Source organism: Equus quagga, chromosome 6, assembly GCF_021613505.1.
Source record: "Equus quagga isolate Etosha38 chromosome 6, UCLA_HA_Equagga_1.0, whole genome shotgun sequence".
In the NCBI taxonomy this organism is placed as follows: domain Eukaryota; kingdom Metazoa; phylum Chordata; class Mammalia; order Perissodactyla; family Equidae; genus Equus; species Equus quagga.
Genome location: NC_060272.1, coordinates 15,705,209 through 15,730,588, shown reverse-complemented (window position 1 = coordinate 15,730,588; position 25,380 = coordinate 15,705,209). Strand labels below are relative to the sequence as shown.

The following is a 25,380-nucleotide window of genomic DNA, read 5'->3' as shown; positions in this document are numbered from 1 at the left end:
AGCAGAAGTTGGAAAAGAAAAAGACACTGGGAGGGATACAAGAATGACTAAATATCTACCCTTAAAGATGATATCGGCTAGCAGGAGGGAACACACAAGTGATTGTAATACAATGATCATAATACTTAACTGCCAGCAAGGTACTCAAAACAAAGCCCTGAGGGAGGAGGAGATATACCTGAATGGGACTAGGAAGATGCAGTGGAGGAAGGGGCACCTGAGATGGGCCTGTGGAGGTGGAGGAAGAGGGCAGAAAGAGCCACATGAGCATGCGCCTGGAGGCAGGAAAGTGTGGGATGTTTGGAATCTGAGAGTGATGCAGCTGGACTGCAGTGTAGAGCAATATGGGACATAACAATGATACACTGAAACAGGATTGTAGGAGAACTTGAACACCAAAATTAGGAATTTGGACTTAATTTGGTAAGTCAGGACAATGAAAGATTTTGAATAAGGAGAAGAAAACTTAGAAAAATGACCTTTGCAACTATTAAAGGTTGAATTATATCCCCCTAAAATTTATACGTTGAAGTCCAAACCCTGAGTATCTCAGAATGTGGCCTTATTTGGAGACAGAGTCCTTACAGAGGGGATAGAGCTAAAGCAAGGTCATTAGGGTGGGCCCTAACCCAACATGACTGGTGTTCTCATGAAGAGGGGAAATTCGGACACAGATATGCATGGAGGGAAGACAATGCAGAGAGACACAGGGAGAAGACAGCCATCTGCAAGCCAAGGAGAGGGCCCGAATAGATTCTCCCCTAGAGCCTTCAGCGTGTGGCCCTGCCAACACCTTCATTTCAGACTTAAAGCCTCCAGAAGTGTGAGACAGTAAGTGACTGCCGTTTAAGCCTCCTCGTCGGTGGTACTTTGTTAAGGCAGCCCTGGCAAACGAATACAGCAAAAGTGCGTGAGAGGGGCTAGAGTGGGCAGAATCGTGCTCTAGGAGTGAAACAAAGTGTGCCTCACAGAGCGTGGTGGCAACGTGAAATCAAAGAAGAGAGAGAGATGAAAGGTGTCACTGAGAGAGATGCTTCATTACCGAGCCCCTGGCAGAAATGCCAAGGTGTAAGGTATAGCAAATAATCGGCTCCTCACGCTTTGTTCCCGCTTCGGACTGGGCATGAAAAGGCTGGGTTCTAGTTAGTCCTGGCTCTAACCCCAAATAAAGAAGTCATGTTCTCTCTTCAGCCCAGTGTTTCTATCATAAAAGGAGGAGTTTGCACTGGATCGTCTCACAGATTCCAGATCCCAGAATTTTGATTTTACAATGCTAATTACATGGAGGAGTTTTATGTTAGATACAATTAATACACATTTGTACGTAAGTTTGTGTGCATATGTGAGTGAGTTTTATAACCCACCTGTTTCTAAAAGGAATTTGAGGGAACTTTCAAAATTCAGCCTCATTGTTTTTAAAAGGGACAACAAAGTAGAGTATCAATCCAAAGGAAATGAGAAACATATTACGGGTCACCTGAGATGAACTCATTATTGGATTTGAACTTTAGCTCTGAGTTTCCTGGCAGTTAAGGCAAAAAGAAAAACATGTGCTCATTGTCTGATAAAAATCAGTGTAATATAATTAGTTCTTGAGAAAAACATCTAGATACGCTGAGTGCTCGGATAAGATTACACTTAAAAATACGCTGCTTCAAGATACATTTAAGAGCCATGCAAAAATCCATACTCTTTAATCCAATAATTCCACTTAAACTGAGGAAATAAAGACGGGGGGGGGGGGGGCAGGGAGGAATCATGTGTGTGAAAATGCTTATTGTTGCAAAATTATTTATGAAAGTACAAAACTGGAAAGAGTCAAAATGAGAGAAACAGTTGACTTAACTGTGGAGCACCCTTTCAGCAGAGTACAATGCAAGCACAGAAACAGCACGTCCCAGCGCAGAGAGCAGCAAGCTGATAACAGGTTCCGTGAGAATAATCAGGAGATAAAATGATTTGTTCACCAAGATTATAACTATACAAAAATATGCAAAACATCTAAATGGAGTCCTCAAACATAGTAATAATTACGATAGGGTGGTGCCCTTAAGATTCCCCCTATATTTCCCAAATTTTTAAATAATGTTTACAATTAAATTTAAGAAGAACAAGCCAGCTTACATACTTAAGCTTTACTTTCTAGCTATGCTTTATGGGATTACATTTTTTAGTTAAAAGGAAGGGAAAAGATCTCAGAAATGCAAAAATAGCAAACCACAATTGTATTACTTGGAAAAGGTGTTAATCAATCTCTTGAAATAGCTTTTTTTTGTAGAATGTTTTTTTTTAACGTATGTGGATGATGCTGGTCATGCAGAAGCCCTCGTTTGCTTCCGAGGTAACTGAAGCTGGCTGAATTAAGCATGTGCTGAAATATGGCTAAGAGGCTAGTGATGGGTTAGCATCTAACCGTCCTCTGCCCATAGTGCCTCCCCAGGCCCCCACACTTTAAATCTCTCCTAGTGGACTTCCAGGCACCAATATTCCTCCTTTTGCATCATCTGTTCATTTAATTGTTCAGATAATTCTTCTTTGTCCCAGTTTTGATCTTGCTATTTCTTCCAAGTAAGGAAAAGAGCTTCTACCCCTGGTATTAATTTGAATGAAACCAACTAACTATGACCAAGAAGTAGCTCTTAGTGTTGAGTTGAAACATTGAAAAGTTTTTAATATTCAACTCTCCATGGCACCTGAGAACTATCTAGAAATGAGCCAGCCTAGGCAATAACTTGAAAAAATTGGTTCATAGAAGAAAAGTACAGGTGCATGAGTCACAAACTTGTCCAGCCTTTGACAAAGCACTTCCAAACATGGGAAAAACAATCAATGTAATAAGCCACTTTAACAGAATGAAGGGGGAAAAACACATCATTTCAATTGATGCAGAAAAAGTCTTTGACATGTAACGTCCTCTCCTGATAAAAAGAAGTAAGTTTCTCTTTTACTTGCAGCACTTCTACCACTTCACCTCTTTTCTAGGTTCTTTGCCTAATTTCACATTTTTTTTCGTGATAGCTACTGTTTTCTTTCTACTATTTTCTTTGGCCTGAGCAAAGTGATTAACAAAGTACTTCACTCCGAAGTTTTAATGATTTCAGGGTTACTTTCTTTGTAAAAGCCCTGGACCATAAAAAGTAAGAAATATCTCCAAGACATGAGTCTGTAAAGGTGGGTCTCAGAGACCCAGGAGACCTCAAAATGCTTCCTCTTTACATTGGTCTCATTGACTCCTAGTTTGCTCTAACAACAGCTGTTGAGTTTCAATTGAAATGGCAGTAGCCCACAACTTACATTCATTTATTATTTATCATTTACTACTTAGAGGTTTTTGAAGAATTAAAATTCCATTTTTAACATTAAAAAATTTTCTCTGAGCCCCTATACTACTAATTATGTTTTTACTATCTGTTGATTGAGAACGCACTTTACGAAACAAACTTTACAAAACTTTACAAACTTTTTTGTGAATTCAACAACAAAACTTCACAAGTTTTTATAAATTCTATGAACATTTTCATTTTTTATTTTTTCATTTTTTTCTTTTTTTATGAATCCTATGAAAATTTTATGAACAAACTTTACAAAAGTTTTTGTGAATTCAATTAACTATTGTGTGTTTGGATCTGTATTTTATTCCTGACAACAGCATTTTATAACCTTGGAGACTGCAATACATATATTTGCAAGACACAATAGACTAAACAGTGATTTAGTCTACAAGCAGTGTTTGGTGGCACACACATCCATGTTCCGCTGGCAAAAACTCCCCTCTACTGATATAGCAATGCTCCACAGAGTGCAACACTGAGAATTTTAGAGTGAAATAAATTCCAGAAAATTCTTAGAAGGAATTGCATGTGTATATGCCAAAGGGAAGTAAGTGCCCCAATATCTCAGGACCATGAAATGAAAATGGAGGCTCCTAGTGGTATACCCTAAGTTCTAAAGGTATGATGGCTCTTAGCATCCTAACATTTGCCAGGCTAAAGGTAGATCCAATGTGTTCACTTTAAATCCTGAAAATAGAAACTGAGCTGTCAATTTGATTATTCTGAAGCAAATTTTCAGTGGTTTTCTCCGCTGTCCTCCTTTTCCACACCTCCAGCTGCCCTCCAGCTCTCTCACCACACATTATTAGGCCCAGCCCCTTCACAGAGGGTAGAGCAGGAGAAATTCATGTTCTAATCAACCAATGTTCTCTTTGTGGGATACTCATCAAATTTAAAAAAAGAAAAATCTTATTGAACAGAAGGGTGAAACTGGGGGAAATGAGATTTGAGAATTACTTGATATTGTAAGGCGTAAATTGGGTTGGCAGGAGTTTGACCAGGACTTCTCCATGCTCTGTCACAAAGACCTTTTCCTCCTCTTGCTGCTCTTAGAGAAGCATCCACAGCATGTTGCTTAAACAGCCTTTGATGGATGGCTTTATTCCCACAGCACTGCTCCAAGAGGTGGTAGCAGAGACAGCCTGATCCATTTCTAGTTCTTTGGATTTTAAGGCTGAGGTGGAGGCTGAGAGGATAGCCACCTATCTCCTTTCAAGGAGGAGAGCAGGAAAGGTTTGGGGGCTGATGTGCTGGAGATACGGTGGGCCCCCCATCTGGGCCTCTTGTATTCAAGCCTTTCACGCTCTCCCAGCCTCTGGCCTGCATCCTGATCACAAGGGCAGTGCTAAATGGAGATCTGTATGAGATCAGCAATATTTAGTGATTGGGAGTCTGACATAATGCACTTTCTCATAATTTATTAAAGTTGCTAATACATTTAAAAAATACGTGAAGAACACGGAAACCTCTGGGTAACATCATCCAGTGCATTAACCCTCCGTTGATTCTACATCTCAATCAGAGTAGAATCCAAAGTCCTTCTGATGACCCATAAGGTTCTCTGCTCCTTGGCCACCTCACTCTCCTCACCCCTCCAGTCTTAGTTACTACTCCTACTCTGTTCCAGGCACACTGTCCTGGTTGCTATTCTAGAATACTCTAAACACACTCCTGCCTTAGGACCATTGCACTCCCCATCTCCTCTTACCAGAACCTACCAGCCTGTTCCCCTGCCTCTTTCAGGTCTCAGCTGGCGTCTTCTCATTGAGACCCTCTTCAATCACCCTAAGAAAAATGCAAAGTTCCCCACCCACACACTTCCTATCCCCTTAGATTAATTTTTCTCCCCAGCACTTATCACCATCATACTCACTATATGAGTATACTTGTTGGCATTTTCAATTTAGGGACTACATTGAGTCTATTTTAAAACCCCTTGCAATAGTACTTTTTGTCCTTATAGGAGAAAAAAAGGCTACTGCACACACTTTTATCAGGTTCTGGTATGTATTTGTACCATTTAAGGCTCCTTAAATGGGAAGAAATTGCCTCTAAAGCAGTAAAAATCATCTTCAATTTATATTTATTCACCCCTGAGATCTCATCCCACAAGGTTTACAGGGGTCTTGTCTTGCCAAGTCTGTGTCCTCCAAAGATTCATTTGTTGAAACAAACATTGACAGTGTACATGCCCTCTACCAGGCACTGTGCTCTATATTATTGGCTATTCTGAGGCAAATCAGAGAACTTCTGTTCAGCAGCAACTTGCAGTAAAGCCCTGAGATTAAGTCCCAACAGCCCTAATGATAAGAGCATGCATAAGGTGCTATGCACAGCCTGAGAGGTGCAGATTGCTGGAGAAGTTCAGGGAAGGCAAAAATGCTTTCTCGAGGGTTATTCGGGAGGGGATGGAGAAAGATTCATGTGAAGGAAGGTCAGTTAAACTGGGCCTTGAAAGGGAAGTGTAATTTGAGCAACGTGAAACAGGGAAGAAGAGAGAGGAACAGAAATGCCCTAAACACAGCCATAAAGGAGGCAGGAAGGCATGAGGCCTTGGGTTTCCCAACTACAGCTGGACCTGGATCTAGGCGGCATGAATAGAGAACAGCAGGAGTGAGACAGGAAAGGAAGCTGGCTGTCTGATGACATGGGAGGCCCTGCTCATAGAGATGGGCATCTGGACATGATTCAGGAAGGAATGGGTGTTCTATGAGGTTCTGAGAGGGAGAGTGATGCACCCAGGGCCATAACTGAGGAGGTTTGTTCATGGCTGTCAACACCTTTCACATGCCCAGGTCTTCCAAACGTACATCTCCAGATCACAACTCTCTCTTGAACTTGAGATTCCTACATCTAATTGCCTGCTTGACACCTCCACTTTGATACGTGATAGGCACCTCAAACTCAATGTGTCCAAAACACAGCTCCTGCTGTTTCCCCAAAACCTGCTTGAACCATGCCTTCTGCATCTCAGTTGAGGTCAATTCCACACTTTCAGTGGCTCAGGCCCAAAATGCTACGTCCTCCCTTACTGATCTCTTTCCCATTCCATATCCAGTGTGTCAGGAATACCTTCAGAATAGCACCAGAACCCACCACTTCTCATCACCTCCACTGCTACCAGCCAGTTCATCCAGGGGAAGAACTGCCATACCATAACTAGTCTCACTGTGCCTACTCTGGCCCCTACTGTCCATTCTCAACAAAGCAGCCAGGGTGACCCTTCTAAAATGTCAGTCAGATCATGTCACTTTCTGTTCTCAAAATCCACATTTCCTTCAAAGTAAACAAAGTCCTTACAATGGCCTACAAGGTTCTCCATGGTCAAGCCTCTGTTACTTCTCTGACCTCCGTTATGACTCTGCCCTGGCCCAGGATGCCCAAGTACACTGGCCTCCTGGTATACCTCCATGTGCACCAACCTCCTGGTGTACCTCCATGTGCACTGACCTTAGGCATGCCAGGCATGCTGCCTCCTTGGGGCATTTGCACTGGTTGTTCTCTCCATCTGGAATATGCCTCTTCCAGATACAGGCCATGCCTAACTCTCCACCTCTTTCAAATCTTTGCTCCAAAATTACCTTCTCAGTAAGGCTGAACTGCTTTACAGAATTTAAAAGGGCAACCCAACCCCCTACAGCCCTCTCCATCCTACATATCTCATTGTTTTTGCCCCACAGAACTTGGCACATTCTACTCTATAACATATGTATTTATATTACTTATTGCTCATTGCCTGTCTGCCCTAACTAGAAGCTAAGTTCCTTCTAGACAGGGGTATCTGTGAGTTTTGTTACTGAGATAGCCCATGTTCCTAGAACATTTCCCTCCCTGGCACATAATAGGTAGATATGCAACAAATATTTGTTGAGTGAATGAAGGCCTGAGCACTGATGGAGGGGAGATGGATGATGGGTCTATTGTCAGCAGCAGGCCACATCCAGTGGCTTGCACCGGCCTGATGGTAGCAGTGGGAATGAAAAGCAAGGGATGATGCAGGAGACAAGTGGATACATAATCAGGGCCAGATAACTCTACGTGGGAGACATGGGGCTTTTGTGATAGATGAAGCACCAGTCACAGGTTCAATCCCATGTGTTCCTGCCAGATTCACTGGGCTCCAGGGCCAGGGACCATACACCTCACCCTGGCCAACTGTCCTTACTGATCACAGAGACAACAGATGAAATTGAGTAGATAAAACCAAAGAAAATTCTGGTCCTATAAAAACAGCTCAAAACTGCATGCCCTCCCAATGGATCCCACATAGTGTCAGACTCTGAGGTACCTGGGACAGGCAGATGTTTCAAGCTGGGGTCATCTAAAGGAAGTAGAGAGTTCCCCACCCTCCACACTATTCTTCTTGGGGAAACTGCCATCATCTGGGGCTTAGGGCTTTAAAATAAGCAATGCATAGGTAGATGACTAACATGCACATACATAGTTCTTAAACTGTGGTTTGGTATGTGCATGATCCATTTATCTCCCCGAAACCCAGGTGCCTCACCTGCAGATCCCGAAAGCTTGTGATCTCCCATAACAGGGTAGTCCCTAGGGTATTAGTGGCACCTCCTTCTGCCCTAATACCTGGAGATGTGCTGAGAGTGGCCTACTTTGGTTGTTCCCTTCAATTATTAGCTTGATGTATTAAAATTCAGCCATATTTATAAAATGTACTCAATCACTTTAATTGGATTTGTAAGAATGTATGATTTATGAAACATTACATGGATCCTTTTGGCTAATGTTAGACTTAAATATTACTTATTACTATGGCTTTTTCCCTTTCTTCTATTCATGTGTATATTTGCTGCAGATCTATGTATCTAGAGTTTCTCAAAGATTGGAACAATTTGTTTTTCATCTTCGTATCCACTTGGGCCTAGCATAGTAACAGGCATATGGTAGAAATCAGTAATTTATATTCTCAGAGTGTGGTAGTTTTGGCTGAGCCAGGCTGAGTAGATTCGAATCTTGGATCTTCCCCTTACCAGCTGTGTGACCTTGGGCAAGTTACTTAACCTCTCTAAGCTTCCATATTTGCAAAATGAGGATAAAAAGACCTACCCCAGAGGCTTATAATGAACACAAACAAGATTATTCCTGTAAAGCACTTAGCCCTATGCTGGGCGTATCTCAAGCATTCAATAAACATCATTTTTATAATTGTATGAATGTTTGAAAGGAACAAAGTGATTAATAGCAGTGGCTCAAGGGTCACATTGCCTGGGTTGAAATCCTGGCTCTACCTCTTGCTACTTACATGATCTAGGACAAGACTGTTAATCTCCCCAAGTCTCAGTTCTCCCATCTATCAAATGGAGATACTCATAGTGTCTCCGTTTCTCATGGGTTTGTCTGAGACAGTGCATGTGAAACACTTAGCACATTGCCTAGTATATATATAATAAGTAGTCAATAATAATAATAGTATTGGTATTTATTTGCACTCAATAAATGTTACCAAGTATATTACCATGTATATAATTCCCTTTTCAAAAACCATTGGACTCTCTAATAATGGATTGACTCAGTTTACAAATAAGTTTGACTAGCAGTTTCTGAACTATCAGGAGCTTAAGTATCCAACCAATAGCAACAAATGAGGAACATCTGGGGTTTGCTAAGGGAAAATACTTCTTCCACAAATAACTTATGGGGAGGTCCTAAGAGGGTAGGAGTAATGCCATATCTCAATGTTTCGCTGGATCCAACTGGAAGGAACCCCAGAGTCTGGAGTGAGTTAGTTCTGCCCCTTGGAGTGAAGAGATGCTGACTACAAGCCCAAGAATGCTGTCTCAAAGTGTCCACCCTCCTAGGTACATCTTGAAGAAATGTTGAGCGGCAGGAAGTCTGAGAAAAATTAACAGGGTGTCTACTGAGGGTAGGTGACATATCCGGGAAGATGACCCTTGGTGGGGCTGTGGGAGGCAGCAGCTGCCCCCAGTGGGCCACAGGGCCCATCCTGTGGGCAGGGTTTTCCAGATGCAGAGGCCAAGCAGAGCTCCAGCCTGGTAAAGAGCCTGGAGGGAGGTGGGTTCTCAGACCTGGAACTTGCAGGTGAAGAGAGAAGCTCTGTGGTATCCTTGAATGTAAGAACTGGGACACCCAGTGGGTGAACAAGGTCAAGAGAAAGGCAGAAAGTTGGGGCTTGGGACAGGGCAGTCATTTAGCCATCAAACAGGCGTATTGAGTCGGTATCAGCCGGGAGCAAAGACCCAACCTCAGTTCAGGATTTGTCCTGGGAACCTGGGAAGGAATGGATGGGTGAGGTGAGGTGGTGGGGGGTGGGGGTGGGAATACAGGAGACCTGGGCTGAACACAGCGGGCCTCTTCTCTGTACCTCTTCTCTGTCCCTTGGTGGGTCCAAAGACCTGTGAAGGTGGCCTCTGTTCATGAGTGAGACCATGGAAATGCATATTGAACTATGTAAAAGCAACTTCAAATGCCGGCCAAATTTACACATTTCCTTTGACTTCCCTCCTGCTTGACTGAATCATCCCCCCTCCCCCAGCCCCATGCAATTTTAATATCAAGGACAATTTTTATCAAGTCTTTCTCTGTAATCAGGATATAAAAATTATCCCAACATTTCTCTTTGAAAATGGAGCTTCAGAGACTCAGTAGGCCTTTATGCATTACTAATGAGTTCCTTAGTGAAACATTTTGTCTTTTACTAAAATAAATCTCTCTTATTAAATCTTCCATATGAAAAATCTGATAGCATTTAAGCTGACTGGTTTAATTTGCAGAAAATCATTGTACTCGTTAAGAATTTGGAAGTTGTTGTTGTTTATTTTTTATCATATTAGGGCATCTTGTTATCTGAGTTCGTGAAAAAAATTAGAATACACATTCACAGAATCAAACCTTTGTGTTAGAAGATAGCATAGTGTTTTTCTGGGGTAGCCTCCATTCTCATGAAAAAATACATCATCTAGCATTTCTCATAGGTAAACTCTATTAGTTTCCCAGGGCTGTTGTAACAAGTACTGCAAACTGGGGGGCTCAGAACAAGAGAAATTTATTCTCTCACAGTTTTGGAGGCTAGAAGTCTGAACAAGGTGTGGGCAGAGCCATGCTCCCTCTGAGGGCCTAGGGAAGGGCCTGTCCCAGGACACTCTCCTAGCTTCTGGGAGCCTCAGAGGCTCCTTAGCTTACAAACGGCCATCTCCTCCCCTGTCTCTTCACATCATCTTACCTATGTCTGTCCCTGTGTCTGAATTTCTCCTGTTTATAAGGACACTAGTCATACTGGATTACAGCCCATCCTGATGACCTCATCTTAACCCAATTACTTCTGTAAAAACCCTATCTCCAAATAAGGTCACATTCTAAGGAACTGGAGCTGAAGACATCAGCATACCTTTCCGGGAAGACGCAATTCAAGCCAAAACACCGACCATCTAGTGTCACCTCCCTAACGTTCATTATCACACAAGGCTGCCCATTCAAATCTTTCATATGTGGAACCAAAAACCTGTTACCCCATAGCTTCTCCCACTGACTGCAAGGGGCAGTGGAGAGGGCATATTTTTAGTAATGGGGATGACCAGAATGTACCCCTGGTTGACTTTAACAACATGGCCTTTGAAAGTATCTTCAAATCTCTCTGGGCTTCATTTTCCTTACCTTTAAACTGGGGTAACATATTACAAGAATGTTGTGGAGCTGTAACAAGATACTGTGTGTGAAGAATGCTTTTTAAGGTGTGATATGAATGTTCCACTGAATTTCAAGCTTCTTAAAAAACGGTTCTGCAGAGGAGTGACAGCACAGGCTCCGCAGCCAGTCTGCCTGAGTTGGATGCCCAGCTCTGCCACTTACTACCTATATGACCTTGGCAGGTTAGTTCCCCTCTCTGCCCCTCCCTTTCATCCCATGAAGTGAGACTATTAACAGTCCCTCCATTAAGATCTTGTATTGAAGATTAGAGTATGATCTACAAAAAGCACTTAGAACTGCCTGGTCCATGACACATGCACTGTTATATAAGTCTTAGCTATTTTTATCAAGGGTAGGACCACGTCTTAGTACCCTGTGTGCAATTCCATCCTGGTTTCTGGCATAGAGGAGATGCTCCAAAAAAGTTGGTTGACTGAATAATGGAATGGACGCATGAGGCTTCTCCCTTCAGGAGACAGATAAGCCCCACACTCTTCTGTGTGACGCTGCTTAGCTTCTCCTCCCCCAAGCAGTGCACGCCCTACAGCTTCCCAGGCTGTTTCTTCTGCACAAAGTGCAGCCAGCCTCTTCCTGCTGCACTTCAGTTTGCAGGTCAGTCCCAAGCCACCAAGTAATCCCAACCAGCCTGGGAGGAGTGTTCTTTTCTTGTGTAGTAAAAATGAATGCTCTTAAAGAGATACCTATCTCTCCATCTTCTTCCAGTGCTTCTTCACCCAATCGTCCTTGTTTTCCTGGTCTTTTTCCCAATCTCCCCATTCTCCCCACCCCTTTCCCATGCCCTTATCCATACCTCACCCACCACTTCTCCCACCTCCTCCTGGAAGCCTTCCCAGCTCTCACACCAGCAACCAGGGCACTCTGGCTTTGTCACCAGTACATTTATAATCAAGTGTGACATGCAAAATATTTTAATATAAACACCTCCCAGGTAGGCAGCAATCAATCAGAAGGCACCAGAGCTGGTCTTGGAGGCCCCCTGCTGTGCCAGATTTAACTCTTTGATTCCGGGAGGAGAAGGTAGGTGGTGGGAGTTAGGAGGAAGGGCTAGAGTGACCAGAGAAGTGGGGAAAACACCTGACACTCCACAGGCTTGGGACAACAGCTATTTTCTAACTGGGACAGAAGCATTTCCAGTATTTTGATAAATGGCCCAGCTGCACAGGAGCATACCCGCTAAATGTCAGCCTTTAAGGCTGATTGTCTATGTCTGAATTCTGGGAAGCCCTCTGTGGGGGCAGCTGATTCACCACATGGTTTTCAAATCAGACTAAAATAGAGTATACAACAACAGAAGACGTATAATAAGGTTTTGTGTCTTTGGATAGGTTTCACTTATTTAGAAAATGACCGGCTTCTGGAACTGCTAACAACTGATGATAATAAAAATAGCAGCCAATATTACCAGGCGTTTACTTTGTCCAGGTTCTGTGTGATGGGCTATACGAGGCTTCAGGAATGGAACCCCCACAGAGTGATCGTGAACTAGCCTGGCTTGTTTTAATTCACCAAATTGCCAACTCTTGCTCCCCAGCCACCTCCCGCCACATGTACCCAACTTGATAATCTGGTAAAGATGTTGGCTCAAATGTGAAATGTACCTTCCTCTGGAGTCATCCTTGGTCCCTAAGCTAGGTGGAGCTTCCTGCAATGAGTTCACAGAGCGCCTTGAATTCCCCTATCATGGCACTGATCACTCTGTGTTTTAATTGTCCATCTAATATCACAGGCTTGGCACATAGCAGGGGATTAACAAGATTTGCTGAAGGAAAGAAAGGAGGACAAACATTTGATAACACGCATTGAGTGCCGACTATGTGAGGGTCCCTGCACTGTGGGCTTTGAGGAGAAGTATAAGACAGACTAGAAAGACCTGCCCTCCCCCACAGGAAAAGACCTAATGCTGTGACATTAATATTTCATAAAGTTTCTGTTTCGCCCATGGCTGTGCATCGCCACATTGTGAATGTGACGCTAGGAAAGCTAGACTCTATGAAGTCAAATAGCCACTAGAGTATTTTGTTATGTTGATATATCATCACAATCCACACTAACCAATGTACCTCCGTGACTCAGAAGACATTTATCTTCTAGTTAAATAAATAATTTCCAAATGAAGCATCTGATGCCTGGAAATTAGTTCCCTTAAATCTCTGGAGAGCCGAGGGGCTATTTTTGGTCTCACTGATTTCTCCTAACTGGTACATTTTCACTTAACATATAAAGTTAACAGTATGGATAATCCTTACCAGTGAAGACAGGGCTTGGCCCTTAATCCAACTGACAAACAGCTCTTCCCAATCATAAGACACAGGTAGTAGAGAAACTAAAACTGCCCAGGCAACCAAATCCATTTAAAAAAAAGATCTAAACATGCTTTGAAATGGCAAACTACAAACAATTGACCCTCTTTGCCTCTCCTCCTCATTTACTAATTTTTATGTTCTGCCTATTTAAAATGGTCGCAAACTTAGGTCTTAATGGCATATGCCAACAGTGCTTGCAGGAATAGGGCGGCCGCATCGGCATAATAATGAATGAGTCACAAATCTATTCACAAAGCCCTAGTGATGGCCCCAAGGCTTTCCAGCCTCTGGGTGATAATAGGCTGCCCTAAATGCAAATCTAGAGATGGGAAGACTCAGAAGCTTTGCACCTCCCTCTCTGGATGATAAAAGCTCCAGCACTGGGGGAGAGCTCCGGGCTTCACCCCCACAGCCCAGGTGCCACAGTGGGAGGATGCATTATGCCTGTTCATATGGTTTTCTGAGAAAAAATGCAAACTCAACTACAGTTCCCGTTATGACTTAGGCCATCCATCTCTACCGCCTAATTCATACTTTTCCTTATCTTGCCCTAAACTCAGTTGTGTAATGACTGGAGGTGTTGGTAACTGCCTATCAGAACTTGTGATTTTCCCTAGTTTCCCCATCTGGCTACTTTTCCAATCTTCCTTATGTCTTCCTAGGCGTTTCCTCCATGCCGTGGAAGCAACAGCAAAAAAGGAACACACCCCAGAAAAGAGAAGATTGAAAATATTCCCCTTTTATCTGTCTTGAATCAGTAAAACATTTCATGCTATTTACCAAAAGAGTATTGCACATATAGACTACCAAAGATGAACTGTAACATAAATTGAACTAAATTACTAATAAACAGAAAGTGCTTATTATAAATTCATACATAATATTGACGATATGAGCAATTGTTCATTTTGATGGAAGTTCTGGTTATCATTTGCTGATAACGATTCCCCAAATCCGCAGTTTCCTTTAATTCCGATGCTCTTATTTGGTTGTATTTTATTTGCTGTAGTGTGTAGTTGGAACTAATATACAAGGAGCTCATGTAGTTCAATCAGTTTATTTAAATTCAAAAGAAGCCTAAAAGCCTAATCTGTCACTGGCCTGAGAGTAGGGCTATGTCAGTCCCATAGTTAATGTGATCAATTAAGCCCCGATGTAAACAAACATTTTCTTCTCCATATCCTTCCGGAAATGTGCTGGAGGAAGAAGAGAAAGTTCAGGCCAAACGTTACACTCAGCGTTAGCCACCTGACTTAGACCCATAAAAATAGTGAACCAATATAAATCTGCTCACCAACTCAAATCAAGGCCTTTATTTTTTTCCCACTTTCAAAAACCTTGAGAGATTTTGAAGCTGTAGGGAAACGGAGGCCGCGAGTGCGTCTGATCCACCCAAGGACTTTAATCACTCAGAAAACGTCTGCTAGACACCTTACATGTCACAAGGACCAAAACGGTGGTCTATAGGATTGAATTTTTTACTTTCAAGCTGTGTACACCGTAGGCACTTAATATATCCTCCTAGACTTAATTGATTTTGCCTTAATTTGCCACTTCTGTTGATGTGCCTCCTGCCTCATCTGTCACGCAGACTTCTCACAATTCTCAGAACACATCGGGACTGTTGCCAACGTATGTCCCTGGTGTCACCTTTCATTGTAACTGTTGGTTTATAAGGCTTTCCCCTTTTACTAGATTAGGAACTTTCAAGGGGAAAATATATGTGGAATAGACAATGTATAGCAAATTATGATTTTTTCAGAGCAAATTTTGCTGTCTCTCAAGCTCTCAGAACCATCAGAAGGAACTGAGATACGGGAATATGATCGCCCCCATTTGACAGATGAGAAGATTGAGGCACAGACTATTATAAATTCTTTGTAAAAGTTCATATAACCATTTTGGGATGAATCCACAACTGGGATTCCAGGATTTTCCCACTATTATGCATAGCTGCTTTAATCTCTAGATTAGTCATTCCATGTTATTCAGCCCTGGCAAGTTTCAGCAGGAAAGATATCAAAGGAAAAAAAGATCTGAGGCTCTTCTGAAGGGATAAATGGCCAGTGTTGGCATTGATTGTGAGAACAAGAATAATAAAGGGTTAAAGATCTTGGTAGACAGGCCAGAGAGAAGCGCAGTAATGGAGAAATTGAACTAGTATTAGGAGGATTGTTTTTAATACCATGTGTTTTTATCTACTATGCAGAAAAGGTTTTAATAGTATTAGTAGTAATGAAGATGATGATGATGATGATAAAACTTACAGAGGGCTTACTATGCGCCAGGAGCTGTTCAGACACTTTCTACGTGTTAATTCTTGATCTTTACCAAAAGTCGATATGAGACAGGAACTATTGTGATTCCCATTTCACAGATGTAGCAACTGGAGACCACAAGCTCCCTCGGCAAGAATGGCAGAGCTGCATTTTAAGCCAAGAGTCCAGTTCCAGAGACTGTTCCTTCACCACTAGTTTAAACTGCTTCTGCAGGAGAGGTTCCGAGACAGAATGGGTTTCAGGAACATGACTCCAGGACAAGAGCTTCTGTCCTGACATCAGGATTTCACTAAGTTGGTTTCATACATGTGGAACAAGGGAATCTGAGAGGTCCTTCCACAGCTTTTCCATGGTCAGCTTGGGGGTTCAAAGCAGGCTCCCGCACTCCAAGCACTCCAAGTATCCCTGCTGGCCGCTTTCAGAGCATGCACTATCTGCCCTCGCTCATTAGAGTCAGCATTTTCCATTCCACAGCCTGGCTGGCTCGCTTGAAAACACCATCCTGTGCTGAAAGCAGTGAGTGGCCAAGACCCAAGTGGAAGAGGGGGATTTCAGTAGATCAGCCTGCGACCCTGGCCCTCAACCAGAATTGTCTCCCAAAACAGCCATTTTAGAGTCTGCTGATCAATGATGTGGCTCACGCCGAGACACAATTCAAATTATCCCCAAGTAATACATACAGCAGGGGCCTATTAACTGTTTGAATTGTAGATCATATAAAATCCATTGCTTTTCCTATGGAAAAACTAATGGAATACAGTCGTCTCTTAGCTATTCCTATGGGCAAAAACTCCTATTGTTAATCCCTTTAACAATTTCCTAATTAATCTGTTTTCTTTTTTGCTTCCATATTTTAATTGACTTTTTCAATTAGGAGCATATTAGGAAAAGATTCTAAAAATTACTTGTTTTAAAATAAGCAATTAGAAAATCTCATTTTCCAATTATGCTTTTTCTTTCTTACACCGACCTGATTCTGAAATCTTTTCTTAGCCAAAGCTGTATTTATTCTATCTCACACCGTGTAATGTAATGGCCACGTAATTCTCATAGCTCCTATCTGTTGTTCTGCCAAGTACATATTACAGTTACTTAGCATCTTTCCTCATCCTGTTGAGAATCAACATGAGTATTCTCTATTAGAATATTCCATGGTCGCTTACTTTAATAAACTTAATTCAGCTTGAAATTCTTACTTGCTTCTAACCATCCTCCCTAATTTAAGTTTTCCTGGGATAAAGATTATTTTCAGGGGTAGAATAAACTGCACAAATCCTAAGTAAATTCCACCAGAATTCTGTTATTGTTTTTAAATAAGTGGTCTCCAAACAACGCAAACTATAATAAAATTAGAGATATAAAATCTACTAATCAGGGTACAATTTTACATATAACTTAAATCTTAAACCTGATCTTGCTGTTCTCCTGCTTAAAAATGTTCAATGACAATGAAGTTCACACCCCTTAACTTCTTTGTTATCTGGCTCCAGTCTGCTACTTCCTGTTTCATGTCTTAGTATCACACCGCTCCAACCCACACCCCTTCTGTACTCCAGCCTTGAGGAACTTCATGAAAGTCCCTAGATGGTACATTCTCCTAGCACATTCTTTTCCTCTTTTTGTCCTTTTGTATTCTCCCCCTCAACACACACACACACATAAACACACACAAACACACACTTCAGCCACCATGCACTTCCTTGCCAAGTTCCTTCTCATCCTTCAGGTCTCCATTTAAATGTCACTTCTTCAGAGTCCTTTCCTGACCCACCCGTCTCAATTCTGACCCTCTCCCACCAACCCCTCTCAGCATTCTCCCCCAGAACATGTATCACAATTTATAATTTTACATCAATCTGTGCCATCACTATTTGGCCAATATCCGTCTTCACCACTAGACTGCAGACTTCAGGAAGGGAGGCAGCATATCTTGTGCTCGCTCACCTTTGTTTACCTAGCACTTAGCACAATGCCTGGCACATGGTAGGATCTCAATAAACATTTGTTGAGTGAATGAATGAACGAGACCCTAGCCTGAAAGTATATCAAGAACAATGGCGAGTTTGATCTTACCACTGGTTTCCATACCTGGTGTGTCCCACCTGGGGTGGGCAAAGCCCCTGAGGGTCTATGGAACTCAGGAGCGGCAATTTCCTGGTGTGGGCCTATTGCTTGGCCTTTGTCTGGGCTCCTATTTTCCAGTTCCATAAGACTCTTCACAAGGACCCTGGAAGGGCACCCCCACATCTCTATCCCACAGAAGCTGCATCAGTCCCCTTCTCTAGGGGCTGGACCCTACCTCTCTTATCTCTCCAGAAACAGTGTTTAACCAAAAACTAAAAGGGAGGAAGAATTAAAATAAAACAAAGGACAATCCTAGCAGCTGTAGGAAGACTTTTCCAAGATATTTTTATCTTTATTTCTCGGACTAAAATCAGGAGACATTATTTTTGGAACTTCTGTTTTGTTTCATAATGATATACAAAGACGCTTTACATTTCTGCACCCTGCCCTCTCTCAGTCAGTTATGACAATTTGCTTTGATAATCAATGGTTTTTGTGCAATGATGTGTATCCTGACACATCTTACGCCTTAACAAAAACTTTCTTACAAATTGTTTACTGTGTCAAATAGCTTGTTATATTTTGACAGTAGCTTTTCCTTGTGGGTTTCAGAGTCCTATAGGATCCCTTACTAAAGTTCTGCTGCCTAGAGTTCCCCAGTGCTTGAATTAGTATGCCTCAGACATCCGTGGTGCAACACACTGCAAAGTGTTAATACCAGATTGAACTATGGCTCAGGGCTGTGTCTTTAAAAATGGATACTTGCAGACATACCCTGTAGAACTGAAAATAATTTTAAATATATCTGAATAAGTATAATTAAAGAACTTCCATCATATTTTGAAGTGAAAGTTTATTCTACAGAACAACAAAAGAGCCAACCAAAATACAACTAAATCTGTGATCTTGCACTTACTGTAAACAAAATATCATTTACAAATATGTTTCCTTTCCTTGGTAATAGTATAAACACTTACTCAGTGCTTACTCTATGCCAGGCATTTCTCTAAACCTTGCATACTCTCTTAATCCCACAACAGCCCTTAGATTAAAATACAATAATTATTTCCATTGTACAGATGAAAAGACTGATGCACAAGAAATTCAAGTAATTTGCTCAAAGTTACACAGGTAGGTAAGGGCAGAGCCCAACTATGTGCCCAGGCATCTGCCTCTAGAGCCGGTGAGCTTAACCACTCCTCTATTCCCCTAACAATGGATAGGCCCAGGCAAATGACCTTCCACTCCCAAATCCTTACATTTCTTTTGTTATATTTTAAATTGCATTACGCATCCTATTATTTTTTGAAAGATAATGCTAGATTTTTATCCTCCCCGGATTTTAACTATTGCTAATAAATAGCTTGGTACACTGATGTAATTGAGTCAAGTCAACCTGGATTTAGCATCCAGCTCTACCACTTATCAATTATATGGCCTTGGGAAAGTTCCTTAATCCTTCTGAGCCCATCTGCTATTTTGTAAAATAGGGATCATTACTGCTGTTGTAAGGAGAGAATGAGATAACCAGGTAAAAATTGTCTGGCATGTGATCAATAATATACCTTACTCCAAGTGTGTAAGTAAGGACACTAGGAAATTACATTAATTCTCATGAAAAAGAAGGTTCCATCAATAACTTACGAATTCGATGTTGTAAGTCATGATCTATTAGCTGAAAATAGTCTGTACAGTTCCCTAAGTCTCAGCTGTACCAAGAAATAACAGAATTTACAAGAAAACCCTATTTTTCCAGCCTAATCAAAATTCTTACGTGCAACTACAAAGCATGGTATTAGCACACTAGTGATCAAATTGACAATTATATGAGCGAGCACAAGTTAATAGCCAAACTGGTAGAAATGCAGATGTTTCACTAATTCCATCTCCAGTCTATGGAACTCTGCTTTCCCGAACCCCCCCCCCCCCCCCCCGCCATTAGGCCCATCTGTACGTTTGTGCACTTAGGCCCATAAGTGTACCTTGTATACATGAGCCATTCTGGGTGTCAGCTTCCAAATGAAGTGATTGTACTTAAAGATAGTTTGGATTGAGTTTGTCAGAGAGAAGCCTAGGGTGGCTTATTCTCTGTATAAGAAATATCATCCCGTTCAATTCTCCCCAACCCTGCTGATGAAGCTCTGTCTTGTATCCCATGACAACCTCCCATCATCAATGATAAGAATGTCCATGGGCACCTGACATAAAGGTAACCAATCCAGAGACTGGTCACATGCTTATGTTGTAGGAACTGGCCCAATCACTGGCCCAATCTGAATGCCTTCTTGGAGATTTGATTTTAGTAAACTAAGAGACTAAGGCAACTGTCAAGGGAGGGCAGAGAGAGAAGTGAAATAAGAGATGCCTAAAGCAAGTTGGTAGGGTTGGAGTGGTAAGGCTGGCAAGTCACAAAGCAATGAGCAAAGGAAAGTTAGGATAAAAACTTTATCCTAGAAAACTGCCCAGAGAAGCAGATGGAGAGCGATTCTTAGACTGCTTTGGTTTAGATTATTTTTCAGGTGCGGTTCCATTTTACCTGTATCTTTACAATAGGCTCTCCAGTGCTTGACCTGGAATGTCTATTTCACACATAGGAAGCTGAGTGAAACATCCACAATATGAACTTGAGACTAAAGAGACACTCTGACATTGCTTCATTTTTATGGAATTTTATTAGCAGAAATGTGACCAATTCCTTCTGAAGTCCCCAGCACCCACCTCTGTGTCCTCCCTGCAGAGGGTGACACTTCTCTAATGTTGCTAACAGTAGGGCCTCTGGACAGCATTGGTTCATGAGCACAGATCACCAGGACTAAGGCTGGACCAACAGCTGCCCTTCTCCGTGGCGGGGGTGGAAGATTCACACTCTAGAGAGGGAGCCTCTGCTGCCAAAAGTGCAGCTGAAATTAGCAGGAGGCAGAGTGAGAACTCCAGATGTTTAGAATTAGGATGACTATAAACAAATTTATTTCCACTGATCCACCAAGCTTGCTTTTTAAAATCATTTTTATATCTGGTAAACAAACTCATATTCTCTTTTCCTGGTTGCAAATAGATTAATTCTTTAGGGAATGATAATACTCATACTGGTTAACACAGTTTGCTGTTCTTTCTCCAGAAATAGCATAATTCATGCATCAATATGATTCTCTCAAGTGGTAGTTTTGAAAACTTGGGAATTCAGTATAAACACTACCATTTGCAATTACTCTTTGAGACTAGTTTTATGCACACCTGTCACCTAATTAACTTTTTTTCACTTTACCAACTTTAACATCCAAATATTACTTAAGCCATAAATGCTCTCCTCTATGTCATATCAAGACATTAAATTTGATAAAAATGTCATGGGAGTGGGGCAGGAACATGGGTAGCAGCTTTTATGTAGCAAACTAGTCAGTTGCAGGTGATTATCTGAGTTTATGTCCGGAAATTTCACCTATGCATCTATTACTAAGGAATGTCCACTCCTATACTACCAATGCCTCTTCTTTGATAGGTTGAATTAGGGATGTTTTCAGCCAATCCAAATACAAATTTCAAGAAGTTCTTACTACTATCCCCACTGCACAAATTTACCACATAATTATTCGTTTTTGTCATCACTTCAGGATGCACAAATCAAGGAACAGCAAGTTCAAAGCCTCCTTTTGATAAGTCACAATAAATATGCTCCTCTGATTGCCTTCCACACTGCCCACACTTTACTCTCAGCAGTCATGTTTCTTTAGAGTCTATTGTCAGAGTTAGAATCCATTAAAAACAACAGCAACCAAAAAATCTCAGGAAGCTTCTCTGCTCAACAGATTTGAGCAAGGTTGATAGTCACCTAATGCCTGATTCACTCCGTGTATGTTCCACCTCTGTTGTATATTCCACACACATGTGCGTATGTGTGCACGCGCACACACACACACACACAGATACATACCTGGGATCCTTGCCCTTGTGTATATGGAGTGATTATGAGGTGGTTGACAACAGAGTGCGAAAGCTACTTACAACAGTCCTAAAACCAAAATGTTCATTTTACAGGGCCGTTGTTCAAGAGAGAACTGCAAGTATCTTCACCCTCCAACACATTTAAAAACTCAACTAGAAATTAATGGGAGGAACAATTTGATCCAGCAAAAAACTGCAGCAGCGATGCTTGCCCAGCAGATGCAATTTATGTTTCCAGGAACCCCACTTCATCCAGTGGTGAGTACACCGCATCTAATGATGCGCTTGGTGATTAAAGTGTTGGTACAAGCAATGCCACATTGACCTAAAATGGCCTCCTTCTACTTTTTCTCTGGCTAAAATTAAAGCAAATAGCTTTAAGCTAAGTAGATGCTGAAAATAGGGTGTTAAAAATTATGTAAATGGAAAAATCTGTGTGGAAACAGTAGTCAAAGACAATTTCTAATCAATATCTGGGAAGTCTGTGTCACTCCAACTCTTTCTCACCAGTAAGCTCCATATTTGAACCATCTTAGAATGGAAATAGTGCTACATTTTCATTTAGAGTATGAATTGATGATCTATGTAAAGAAGAGGTTTTGATGCCTAAAACATTTTTAGCAATGTAGCAGATAGATTATTTAGTTCAATGGTATAATTTTAAGGATGAGGAAAATGTGAAATCAGAGAAGTTAAATGATTGAATTTCATGGAGCTAGGAAGTTGTGGAGCTGAGACTAGAACTCAGACATCTTGACCTCAGCGCTTTCTGCAGTCTGCTCCATCTGGAGCCTACAGCAGCCCCAAAAAAGGCTACCTTACCCACCTGCACCACCTGTCTCTCAGAGGCCTGCAAGGGGGTGGCAGCTGTGGCAAGGACCACAAGATTAAATGCCTAAGGGAGTTCAGTCTATGAATATGTATTGTGTAATATTTTCTCCCTGATTTCTCAGTGTTTGAAAGTACTTCCTTAAAGGTCTGGAAACCGTTTTAGGAATGAGGCCCTGGGGGAAAGGAGTGCATTTGGCTTTAGTGGATTTCATTTACATTTGTGAATTATGTTTTTTAAAAAAGCTAATTTTTTAAAAACAAAGCCAGTGAAGTGAGCAAAATTTGCTATTTTAAAAAGCTACAGACACAAAAGACTATTGTTTCAAAATCAGTCATTATTGTATGAAAATTCTATGTTATTGAAAGCTGCTAAATTAAAAGGGATAACTACCAGTGAGCCAAATCTTCTTATTGTGTGTCTGTGAGATGAGATGGGGTGGGTGGGGGTGACCCAGGAAGAGAGGATGGAATCTGGGCAGATTGTTGGCAATTCTGCCATCTCAAGGTTTCTGCTCAGGAATGGTGGCACACAGTAGCCAGGAACCAGCTCTGCCCAGAGTAAGAAAAAGTGCCAGGTGCAGGGGGCTCCAAGATAAATAAGATACAGTCTTTTGGGGGTAGACATACTCATGGAAAGGTCAAAGTGAGATTCAGGCACAGGGAATTATGATTTGGGATGAGGCGGGGAAAGGCTCCTCGGAGGAGGTCCCAAATAAGTGCATCCTAAAGGATGAGTAGGAGTTAGCCTAGATGTAAGGACAACACAGATAGCATTCTGAACACATTTAACACTGAACATAGGCATTTAAGTGGATCTATTTAAAACCACACACATGTATAATTTATGGTTCTCTTTATTGATGCATGCATATAAATTATTTTATTAAATTACCTAAATGCTAAAATAATTTAGTTATACATATTAAATAATGTCTATGGGAATAAATTTAGAACCACCAAGGTCAACATAGTAACATTGCATTATGTGTCTCACTCATTTTAATCATTCACTTCTTATTTATTTAGAATTCATAAGGATTGACCCTAGTATTCAATAATGGCAATGTTACTAAGAAAATTCCATTCCTGTTGTTAACTATTAGTTGAACTTTTTCTAAAGTTATATTTATCTATTGTTTCAAATATTAATTAGAAGTTAATAATCATGATTACCCTAGGAAAAAGGAATATTATATTTAAATATTTTAATGGAAGTTTTAAAATCACAAAACCTATTAGAATAAAAAATGTGATAAACTTAAAAATCATCGACTCTACAAACATAACTTTAGAGTCGCAGGAATGAATTAGTGACCTAACACAGTATAGTAGGCCAAAAAATGGCCTCAAAGGTACCTGGAACCAGTAAATGTCACCCTATAAGGAAACAGAATCTTTGCAGATGTGATTAAGTTAGGCATCGTGAGATGGGGAAATCCTCCAAGATTAAAGACAATCACGGGAGATGGGGAAATCCTCCAAGATTAAAAACAATCACGGGATCCTTATAAGAGAGAGGCAGAGGGAGAGTTGACATATACAGAAGAGGAGAAAGGCAATGTGACCAAAGAGACAAAGACTGGAGTGATGTGACCGCAGACCAAGGGATGCCAGCAACCACCAGAAGATGGAGGAGACAAGGAATGGATTCTTCCCTAGACCCTCTAGAGGGAGCATGGCCTTGCCAACACCTTGACTTTGGCCCAATGAAATTGATTTCAGATTTATGGCCTCCAGAACTATGAAAGGATAAATGTTGTTTTAAGCCACTAAGTTTGTGGGAATTTGTTAGACCAGCCACAAGAAACTAATACATGCAGAAACTGCTTATAACAAATAAATTGATAAACACAGAGTAGCAAGTATCACTCCATTCTTAGGTTTCCTTCTAAGCTAAACTTATCTAAGAGCTATCAATATTTTTTCCACTTCCTCTGTGTCCCATCCACTCTGAACCCATTCCACTGAAATCTTTCACCAATGACCTCCATGTTGCTAAACCAATGGTCACTTTTGCCTTCATTGTATTTGTTGGACCTCTTAGCAAAATTCAACACATGTAATCAATCTCTCCTTTGTGGAACACTCCTTTCTCTCTGATCACTCCTTCCTCCTCTGTCTTCTTTGCTCAGTATGTGCCTCTACTATATGTTGAGGCTGCTATATATTAAATTCCCAGCACTGGACATCTCTTTCCATTTACCCTCTCCTTCGTGGTCCCATCCATTCCTTTGACTGTAAATCATCTACAAGCCGAGGACTCCCAAATGTATGTTTCCAGTCCAGACCTCTCCTCTGAGCCCCAGGCTCATATTTCCAACTTCCTACTGGACTCACTTTTAAATTTCTCACAGGAACTTGACATATTCAAGACCAAATTCCTTATTTCACTACATTCCCATATCAGTAAATGCAACCAGTAGTTTCAAACCAAAACCAAGCAGACTCTCACACACATTCTCACAGCCAGTTCATCAGCAAGTCCTGTCATATCTGCCTTCGAGTCCATCAACTTCTCTACCTCCAAGCACTTTCATCTGAGCCATCATCTACCTTTCTTTCAAAATATTTCCTTTTTCTCCCCAAAGCCCCCTGGTACATAGTTGTATATTCTTCGTTGTGGGTTCTTCTAGTTGTGGTATGTGGGACGCTGCCTCCGCGTGGTCTGATGAGCAGTGCCATGTCCGCGCCCAGGATTCGAACCAACGAAACACTGGGCCGCCTGCAGCGGAGCGTGCGAACTTAACCACTCGGCCACGGGGCCAGCCACCTCTCAACTTCCATTCTTGCCTTATTCCGATGTATCCTGTATACAGCAACCGGAGGAATCTTTTTAACACATAAATGACATCATATCACTCCCTTACTTAAAACCCTTCAATACTGTCCCATCTCCCTGGAGCCTAAATATGTAACCTTGACTGTGAACTATAATGTCTTCTG

The 25,380-nt window shown here is 41.5% G+C and overlaps 1 protein-coding gene across 7 annotated transcripts in view; it reads left to right on the top strand.

Annotated features, from left to right (window-relative positions):
- The window catches only part of MBNL2 (muscleblind like splicing regulator 2), a 153,860-nt gene that overhangs the window by 80,373 nt on the left and 48,107 nt on the right, over positions 1-25,380 (top strand). For all 7 annotated transcript variants that reach the window (XM_046664003.1, XM_046663999.1, XM_046664001.1 and 4 more), the window contains one exon: positions 21,700-21,864. In XM_046664003.1, coding sequence (XP_046519959.1) covers positions 21,700-21,864 — 165 coding nt within the window. The remainder of the gene's footprint in view (positions 1-21,699; positions 21,865-25,380) is intronic.